The sequence below is a fragment of the Arctopsyche grandis genome, chromosome 8 (assembly GCF_051622035.1).
Source record: "Arctopsyche grandis isolate Sample6627 chromosome 8, ASM5162203v2, whole genome shotgun sequence".
Classification (NCBI taxonomy): domain Eukaryota; kingdom Metazoa; phylum Arthropoda; class Insecta; order Trichoptera; family Hydropsychidae; genus Arctopsyche; species Arctopsyche grandis.
The window spans coordinates 31456766-31467403 of NC_135362.1; the positions used below are offsets into that span (position 1 = coordinate 31456766).

Sequence of the window (10638 nt, forward strand, 5' to 3'; positions counted from 1 at the left end):
AATAAAAAGAAAAAGAAAAAGTTTCTTGTTTTTTTTTAATACGATTATATACGTAACGAGAAATGTACAGTTGGTAACTTTAATTGCACAAAAAACTTTTAGAACTACTGAATTAAGGATCGGCCAAATATGTAACGTACAAAACAAAAAACGAAAAATCCAAAATTGTCATTTTTATCACTGTTATTAACCACTGCACTAAATTAATACAATAAACGTTGAACGTTTGTACTTTTTGAGTGCAAATTTGGCCATAACCTTGCATTTTATTTTTTTTAATTACAATATTTCATCATTTTTTTTATTTTTTCGTGTTGTATTAAACACCAGATACAAGAACTGGAATTCTTACACGGTCGATTAAAGATCGAACGTTGCATCGATTCGTACAATAAGGTGAATTATAGCAATTCATCGAAACGGGGTCACCAGGGAAAATTATACCCGGATTTAAAATCACAAACGTAATATCGTGCACATTCTAAATATTACAGAACATATTTGAATTTAATTTTTGTTATATTTAACATTCATGAATCTTATGACAAGTAAGTAGCAACTGCAAGTCTTATAAAATTTAATCATTTATCAAAAGTTTGAGATATTTTTTGCATAAAAATTACCGACTTGTCGTAGGTTCACCTATCACCTATAAATATATGTGAATCAAAATACGTTTATATTTAATATTATACGTTTATATTTCAAATTGTATAATTGCAAAACGTTCGAATTTGTGAGAACGAATATTCGGCGAGTGGAAAATTTTCAAAAATTCCCAAATTTATTGGCCTCCACCTGTACTCGACCTTTGTCCTTTCAGTTTACGATTTGTTTCTTTAAGGATATCTTAAAGAGCAGGTATATGCACCATTTAGAAATACATATACAAGGCTTTTTATACATAGATATATACATATATACCTGAAAGGCCTAATAGATAAGCCCCAATGTGCCTTGCTAGCCAATTACAAACATTGCAGCATTTTTTATAACATAAATCGCTGAATTTCGAGATGCTGAAGAACACGAAAGTAACTATTAATTAATTAATTAATTAATCCATAGATACATCTGTTGATTTAGACTTGTACATAAGTTTTTACATATTGTACATACATATGTACATCAAATTCAGATATTGGCGACATAGTAGGTAGGATAGTTTTTGCCAATTTGGTGGAGGAACTGTTTCAACAATGGAATCAGATAAATTCTCAATTTGAGGAGTTCAATTCTGAAAACCTTCCAGTACCGGATTTACACCCAATGGCCTTTCACCCAAGTTTTTCTAAGCACCCTTAGAAAAAATCATAAAAAACCGATACAAAACTTGTTACTTGAGAACCTCAAGTAACAAATTTTGTATCCATTTTTGGAGGTTCGGTGATTATTCCGCAAAAAGCGATCTCGCGGAACATCTGGCACCCAAAAATTACATCAATCGAAAGTCACCCACATGAAATATTGTACTGTAGGAATATAGCGAGAACTCAAGTGCCAGATGTTCCATGATTGAGATTTTAGCGAGATCGCTTTTTGCGTAATAATCCGTTTGCCGTTTTTGGTTTCTTGGATATTTTTATTTTATTTAATATATAGAGATAAACTTACAGCTAAAATAAAGATAATAAAATAAATAGTTAAACATAAGCCAATTAAAAGTTTCTTGAGATGGAACTTGCTATGAAGGATTAGCCAATCAATAAAAAAAAAATAACAATACAAAAAGAAAAATAATGAAAAATTTGTAAATAATAGAAAGTAATAGTAGATTATGATGAGTAACAGTAGAAAATTAAGCGAAAAGGATTAAAGTAAAAAACAAAACAAAAAAAGAACGGGTTAAAAAAAAAACAATCTTGCAAATAAGTTCCTAATAGTAATATAAGTTCCTAATAATAACTGTCATGAAATAGGTCAATATTCTCTTCTAAGCCATTGTAAAAACTCCACACACTCTGACGGGGTCTACCTCACGAGCCGGAATGTGAAATTACCGAAAACACATTAATACGGGAGGAAAAGCCTGTTCCTCTTGTTCCTGTTGTATCCTGCTCGCGAAAATTAAGTGAGGATTTACGTGAGTATGTACCGTTTACCATGCACCCTTTTTTTTTGATCTTTCGACTTAAGATCTTTCGATTTTCGATCTTTGCCTTCCGATATTTGCTTTTTCGACCTTTTCACTTTCGGTGCCGTGAGGTAGACCCAGGTAATAGTCAGTAAGTATTTCTAAATCTTCTTGTAAAAATGAGATATCCGTTATCGACTCAATAGTTTTCATAATCTTCATATCATCGGAAAATAAGAGGCATCACCAATATCATTTATAAAGAATACAAAAAGTAAAAGACCAAGAAGTGAGCCTTGAGGTACACCCGAGGGGACTTGTCGCCAGCTGGATTGAAATTCATTTATATCTGTTACGTCTTTTCATTTTCTTCCTGAATTTTCGGAATATACTTGTAAATGGGGTTACAAATGGTAAAAAATAGTGAGGTGCATTGGTGCACCTGTTGCGTTCGTGCATCGTTCGTTCGTTTTCGTTTTCGTATTCGTAATCGTATGGAGCACGTGACGCGCGCATTCTCGTCGTAAAACTTGTAGGACATCTCAAGCCGCGTGAGTCGGCGACGGCGAGAGCGCAGTGTGGCGGCCGACTATGGGTCCTGTGAGTGCGAGCGGGATAGCTATAGATTCGCATTCGCTTCAAGCGAAACGTGCATTCGCTTGTATGGGGTTCGGTTCGCCGCGGATCGAGTACGTAGCTCTCAGACACGCTTACGCTCTCGTCGCGCGAGCTCGCTATACGTGTGCTACGCAACACACACACACTCTCACACACTATCATGTATTCGTCCATATATTCTCCAACTTTGCGGAGTTTGACCTTTCCCCAAGATTATTTCCTTAGTTGTTTCGTGAGTTTTAATCATGTGAAAAATTTAAGTGATTTTGTATCGTTTTTCGATATTGAAAGTTCAAGTGATAAGGATTTGCGAATTTTTGCAATGGAAGTGGTGAGTGTACATAACTGTGTAAATTTACATTCATTATTTTTAGCCTATTGAAATTGTTATGTATCTAATTGTATTCTACAGGTTTTTCATTCATAATTGATCCTTTTTTATTTCAAATTGACCCTTTTGTTTCATTTCAAATTAAACCTTTTTCATTTCAAATTGACCCCTTTTCAATATCAATGAAAAACGGTCAATTTGAAATGAAAAGGTTGAATTTGAAATTTAAAAGGGTCAATTTTAAATGAAAAATGGTCAATATGGAATGAAAGACCTATATTTCCGAGCGTTGATAAAAACGGTTCGGTGATTATTGGTCACAAAGCGCTCGCCCAAAAGAAACTAAAATCTCTATAACGGAACATCTAGCAGCTGAAAAGTCCATCATACTAACGAGAACTTGAGTGCATACTAACGAGAACTTGAGTTTTCATGGCAAAAATTGTCTTTTGGGCGATCGCAATGTGACTAATAATCCAATTACCGATAAAAACCCACATTATAAGGCAATTTCTATATTGTATATTATTATTATAAGGCAATTTCTGTTTAAAGAGCGTAATATTCCAAAGTGCTAATATGTAAGAGTGTTTGCTGATAAATTTAATTGAAATTAAATTTATCAGTAACAAAGCGCAAAATAGAATTTATTCAGCTCGATGATATTTTCATTTTCAATTCCTAGTAATCAATCATTGATTTGTGTTTTGATTCAATAAAATTTTCGCCCTAGGCAGATTATTAGCGTCTTATTAAATCTGAAATTGCAAATTGAATGAAATTTGGAACGGCTTCCTGTATTTGCATCATCATTTTGTTTTTAAATACATATATCATCAGACCATAGCAGTGTTCTTGTTTGTAAAGAATGTGCACGCGCAATGTGTTTGTTTTGTGTGACCGACATGCCTATTAATATTATCTTGTTTTTCTTCAACGTCAATTATTATTGAAAATCATAAATATTTCGATCAGACTTCTTGTACTATATGACGCATATTTGCTACGAGATTTTTTTCTTCCCTTGTGCAGGCAAACATTTAATCATAAATATGTACGTACGACATTCTGGATTCGGAAAAAATAATTTTTACATTCATACATTGAACACATGTATGTATATACATATGTTTCTATATTATTCCACAACGCCGACTTTACTCGACTATCTATTTAATGAAGTCAACATTTATCTGTAAAATTTTGTAATGCTGTGATATCAAAACTACACGGCTATGTTTGATAGATAATAAATACTTGGAGCATATTATTTTTCTTATGATTAGTCGCCGATAGACTTTCGGTTGTTTTTCATTCAAGTTACTTGTTTACATAATAATAACCATATCTTTTCAGCCCTCAACAAACAATTTATATGTCAAAATTGTTTTTCTTTCTTACATTATCACTAAAAGTTTCAAAACAATATTATGTGCTTTTGTTGCAAAAGGTAGATTTTACGTTGTTATATATACGTAGTTTTTCATCATTTTTCAGACATGATAAAAAGGTCAATTTATTAACCCCCTCAAATGATGCAATTTCTGTTTATTACATCTACATCTATCAAGAAATGCTAATAACATAATCGCACATGATATTGTTGTGATCTACATAGTATCTCATTTAGACCAGTTATTGCAATCTCAATATTGCGCTAGACAGATTAAATGGAGTTTCATTATTTAATTTTTACTTACTTTTATCTATTTGTAACTTACTTTGCATTTTTTTTGTTACAATTAACAGATTATTATATATGAATGTGATAATTAGTGGTGACCACTTAATCATACATACATAATGTACGACTATCACTGTGATCTAGATGTAATTATCTAATTATATTAAGTATGATTCTTTCGTCGTTTGATTTGAGAAATTTTCTAATTTACATTACGACCATATTTAAAATTAAAATTTGTTCAATAGCATCATTTCAGATAGCAAAAACTTACTTTCAATATTCGAATATTACGTCATATAATTAAATTGAATTGAATCATATAAACATTAAATAGCTTAGTTATGCACCATTAATTGAAGTTCCATAACAAACAATAAACCAAATTTTATTTTTGAATATAATAACACTTTAAATATTATCCTAGGCTGTATACATACATATCTCTAGTTGAAGTAAATTTATTTTCAGGAACATTTTACCCACGTCAGCTAATTCCACAATCTTTCAAATTATTTCTCATTCGCCCAAAATAATCTCGTATTTTTGACCTGTCCGATTTCGATTGAAGTGAAAGTATAGACATCTAAACCGTTCAAAATTTTAAATGCAACCTAGAATTTTATTCAAAATATATTATATTATATTCTGACCTATTTGACAGTTGATCTGTACAGTATTTTGTGAGGTGGACCCATCGTCATCATGGCGTTGTATTTTATTTCATAATTTGCAGTAGTAATAAAATAACGTACCTTCTAAAAAGTTTCTTTAAATATACCCAACATTTGAGATTATTACAATTTTGGATTACTAATACATTTTTGATGTTCAAAAATATAAATAAATTACAAATTTAAAACTTTCCTAATAGAATTTGTAAAATATGTGTCCGTGAGAAATAAAACACAGTATTTTAATAATAACTGTGCTTATTTATTTATGACAACCATTTATTTCATTAAGTTAATTTGTTTGTTTTATTTTTTTATTATTTAGTAAGGCGTTTTTCCAATCATCTTGTCGGTTTGGATGATTTTGGTTTAGAAAATCGATAATTTTACTTTTTATGCATGTTATGAAAGGTCCAGTGATTATTCCGCAAAAAGCGATTTCGTGCAAGTCACTAAAATCTCGATCACGAAACATGTAGCACCCAAAAACTCCATCAGTCCACGTGAAATATTGTACTAACGAGAACTCGAGTGCCGGATGTTCCGTGATCGAGATTTTAGAGACTTGCGCGAGATCGCTTTTTGCGGAATAATCCGTTTACCGTTATGAAACGTCATTGTAATTGATGACAGCACAGAAAATTTCGGGTTTGCTACAAATGATTGCAAACCACCCAGCTGCATGCTCATTTCGATTGAATTTCAGCATGTACGAAAGACGAGATATTCATGGGGTTGCGTATTTAGATGACATTTCAATGTACATTGATGATTGGCAATTCTTAAAATTGAGTTGGATCTTTCTGGCAAGTTTAAAATGGAAAAAGCCGAGACAAAAGTATGAAATGAGCATCCGCCCGCTTGGTTTGCAATCGTTTGTAGCGCAGGGATATATTTCATATTCCATATTCCCATATTTCCTGTATATCATGTTAATCATTGACGAAGTTCGGTTAAAAAATAATACTCTTGTGGAAAACATCCGCGTAGTCAGTCATTTTGGATAGGAATATGAGGTGATCTTGATAGATTTTTGAAACTTCTAAGTTGTTGTCAATTTGAGGGAACCCAGGGCATTTTGATTGAGTGACGATTAGTGGAGATGATTGACGTTGATCGTTGTTTACTGATGACGTCGAGGACGATGTCTGTCCGTCGCGGATAAAAACGGGGGTCGGCGGCTTCCCCGGCACAGTCTCTACCAGACTTCGACTCGTTCTCCACGTGTGCTCTGAGACAGACTACATACCATTCCAAATCAGACATCCACATCACCCACAAACCGGACATCAGCCGCAAACTTTCTACTCTCGTTGCGCAAACTCTACTCTTTTCATTGCATATTTTGATCGGACCCAAATCCTCAAGATGAATTGGTATGTTGCACTCTTTATCATTGATCAATGATTCACATTGGTTATTCTCAATGAAATTTAATTCACATTATGAGAGCGCCCTTTGAGATGCAGCCATCGTTTACCTTACGATTACTATACACACTAGCGGCGCGAAACTTTTTTTTTTATAATAATTAGCTTACTTTTTTTAAATATAATAAAGATCACATCCATTAAAAAAAAAAGTATTTAGTTTATACAAATAAATAATTTTAAGGTCATCAATAATATTATAGCCGTTTCATATCAAATTTTGATATTGTATACTTTGACATACATATTTTCTTATATCATATCATATTATACTATACGCAACCTCCAATATAATTACTTAGCAACGATATCAATAGTCTCACCTTGAATAATAGTTCTAAAATTTGATAATAAAAAAACTTACGCAAGTTTATGGAGACGTTTCAAATTCTTAATGATATGATTTAATAAATATATGTATGTATTAGAATGTTATCTTTTAAAAATATTTAAAAAAAGATCCAAATCGGCCCTATCAGAATTTTAAAAAAACCTTCATCAGTATAAAATTTACTTCGAAGCAGAAAGGTCGAAAACTAATACGAAGGCTTTTGGCAATTTATGTATATTTTTACTATACAATTTTGTTTTATATGCTAATTTATGTGTATGTGTGTGTCATAAAACCCATTATCAGCAAATTACAAAAAATATATAATGATGGCAATTTGATTTTTTGCAGCATTACGCAAAATCTCCATATGAACACGTTGAAGACTTTGGGTCTCCTATCTATCAGCGTCATGTCGTCAGAGTCCAATATCAGGGAAGTTTGGAGACAGGCTGACGCTGTATGTTTCGATGTAGATTCCACTGTAATCAAAGAAGAAGGAATTGATGAATTGGCCAAATTCTGCGGAAAAGGCGAAGAAGTAACCAGATTGTAAGTACAATAATAGATCCAAGTTTCATCAGTTATTTTTAATGTTTGTTTACTAATCAGATTGTTTTGTTGAAACAGGACCAAGGAAGCGATGAAAGGTGCCATGACTTTCCAAGAAGCTTTGAAACTCAGATTGAACATCATCAATCCCAGCTTGCAGCAGATCAAAGAGTTCATCAAACAGCATCCTTCCAGTCTCACACCTGGAATCAAGTACGTATCGTATTTTAATTAAACCGGTTTGGTGACGCACGCACTTTGTCGTCACGCAACTGTATTTTGCTAATGAATATTTTGTACTTGATTTTCTGATCTAAATCTTTCTATGCTAGTCAACCTCGACAAATTTCAAGATTCAAATTCTCGACGATGACTTTGTATTATGTAATTTCGTGCTCCATTACTGATTGTTTACTATGTCTGGTTGTAATTTTCCGTTGTTTACGTTTGACTCGCGTTACCGTAACTGCGAGTTTCGAGGCCTTGACTACAGATTCTTGTAACAAGAGTCTGTAGGACTAAGGTTTCATGCCATATGCTGATTATGATTTTTCTATTTTTTTATTTCAGAAATCTTATTGAAGTTTTGCAAAACAGAGGTGTTCCAGTATATTTGGTTTCAGGAGGTTTCAGATGCCTCATCGGACCAGTAGCCGAACAATTGGGAATCCCCCTAGAAAATATCTTTGCCAACAGATTGAAGTTCTTCTTTAATGGTGAGTAGAGCTATTCACACTGCAAGTACAATCTCATAGCTTTCCCCAAAAATTAGTAAACTGCTTTATATCATATCACATCATATCACAATAATCTACATATATACAGAGTAAAGTCCATTTAATGTATTTGTTTTGAAAGATGTTTATCTAAGATGTCTACCAAAGTTAAGATAAAAGTTTGTCATCTCTATTCGCCTTAGTTCTTTTTGTTAGAAACTTCAGATGCTAAGTAAAATACCTATTACTTAAAGAGTTTGCTGTTGTAAATATATACTCTTCATCTTTATAGCTCCATATAGTAAAGTTTCTACGTTTCTTTGTTCTAAAATGTACTCATTCCATGTACGTTCCCTATTTGCCTTAGTACTTTTTGTAATAAACTTGAGATACTAAGTAAAATACCTATTACTTATAGACTTTGCTGCTATAAATATATATTTATAACTCCATATAGTATAGTTTCTAAGTTTCTTTGTTCTTAAATGTACTCATTCCATGTATATAAAGTACCATGATGTAAAAATGCCACTTGAAGGTCTTCAATCGGAGATGTGTAACCGCGTGTTCCTTTATCGTCAAGCAGATAAATCAACAACGACCTTATTGCGAGCACAAAGACCAGCTGATCGCGCATGGCAATTGTTTGCAGAGCGACTGATAACAAACCGACCGGTTCATTCCAGTCTCTACTTATTAGCAACACGTTTTTGTTATGCAATATGTATTAGATCGCCATTATTCTTACAGAATTAGGCAGAATACTCGGAAATTTCACTTTTATGCGAGCCTTGACCTTTTTCCGTGGCACATCAAATGATTTCGCTTATTTGTCTGGTGTAATGTCCATACATGTTGAGTAAACAGTTCAATCAATCGTTACCAGTCTGTTTTTTTATTCTGCTAATTACAATAAGCTTTGCGATAACTTTTTTGGCCTGCGGTTTCGTATCAATCATGCAATGTTCTCATTTTCGCTCCGAACCGGTTTAGTAAATGACAAAACCGGTTTATACCAGTATTTTAAAGATTATTATTATTACTTTTGAGATCAACTATTATTTTTATTTGTTTTTTTTTCGCTGTTTTCTGTTTGTATTATCTCAGGTCCAATAAACTTTGGACGCTTAATATTTGCGCGCTCTGCGCCAAACTGGAAACAACTGGTATCAAACAGTCAAAATAAATGTTTATTCTGTGATGGCTTGAATCTTTTTTATCCGTTTATTTGATACTGAATTCGATTACTTATTGATTATGCTAAACTGAATACATTTCTTTTTGAATTGACGTCATAGCAACAAAAAATAAATAAATCTTTTGGAATGTATACCTACCTAATGGCACAAAAAGACTTTTTTACATGTGAGATCATTTGTTTACATGTGTTTATAATTTATATTATTTTTATTTTAGGTGACTATGCTGGCTTTGATGAGAACGAACCAACCTCACGTACCGGAGGCAAAGGAGTAGTAATCAAAAAATTGAAGGATCTTCATAATTATCACAGAATCGTCATGATTGGTGACGGAGCCACCGACTTAGAGGCTAGCCCACCCGCTGATGCTTTCATCGGTTAATATTTTATTTTTTCATCAACGAGTTTCAATATTGGTTTGATATTATCTCGACTATGCAACTAAATTGTTATTTTTTTTTATTTTAGGTTTCGGTGGTAATGTTCTCCGCGAAGAAGTTAAAAAGAAGTCACAGTGGTATGTCACCGATCTTCAAGAGCTCGTCGACTCATTAGCCATTCAATCAAAGTGATTTGATCAACCATTATTTTAGATTATAGTTTCTTTGATGGTATTTTAATTTATAATGTGTAGTTTAATTTTTTTACTGATTGCTTTCTATGAAGGGCATGTGATAGTTACTAGCTCTATTGTTGGAGCGATGTTTTAACATTATTTATTTTCGAAGTATGATTGATTGTATTTTTACTTTATTATTCATATTACCTTCGTAGTATGTGTGAAGTATTGTCTTATTTTTTATTGTGATTGGTTATTTTTATTATAAGAGGACATTTTTGTATAATAGGGTATGATTAAAAAGTTGTATTTAGAATATGTAACTAAATTTAGTGAACATTCGTATAATGTAAAAGTTTTATTTATTTTTTAAAAGACGAGCTTTAAGTAAAATTTAAATCTAATTTTATTTTTGTAATTAAAAATCATTCGATTTCAACATGTGATTTTCATTTAACATTTTTCCCA

The 10638-nt window shown here is 32.3% G+C and overlaps 1 protein-coding gene across 2 annotated transcripts; it reads left to right on the forward strand.

Moving 5' to 3' along the window:
- Positions 1 to 2618: 2618 nt before the first annotated feature.
- aay (phosphoserine phosphatase) lies at positions 2619 to 10638 on the forward strand. Of its 2 annotated transcripts, none has more exons than XM_077435508.1 (6): positions 2619 to 3023; positions 7494 to 7694; positions 7773 to 7907; positions 8265 to 8410; positions 9827 to 9988; positions 10080 to 10638. In XM_077435508.1, exons 2-6 carry the CDS (start codon positions 7513 to 7515, stop codon positions 10181 to 10183), a joined length of 729 nt encoding a protein of 242 aa, XP_077291634.1. In that variant the 5' UTR covers positions 2619 to 3023; positions 7494 to 7512; the 3' UTR covers positions 10184 to 10638. The 2 variants fall into 2 exon arrangements, with proteins under 2 accessions (XP_077291634.1, XP_077291633.1); XM_077435507.1 differs by lacking the exon at positions 2619 to 3023 and adding an exon at positions 4964 to 6757.

Excerpts from the sequence above, each read along its gene's own strand:
- aay (XM_077435507.1), top strand. Across the intron at positions 7,908-8,264 it reads AGTCTCACACCTGGAATCAA|AAATCTTATTGAAGTTTTGC; the intron begins GTACGTATCGTA and ends TTTTTATTTCAG. Across the intron at positions 8,411-9,826 it reads ATTGAAGTTCTTCTTTAATG|GTGACTATGCTGGCTTTGAT; the intron begins GTGAGTAGAGCT and ends TTTTTATTTTAG.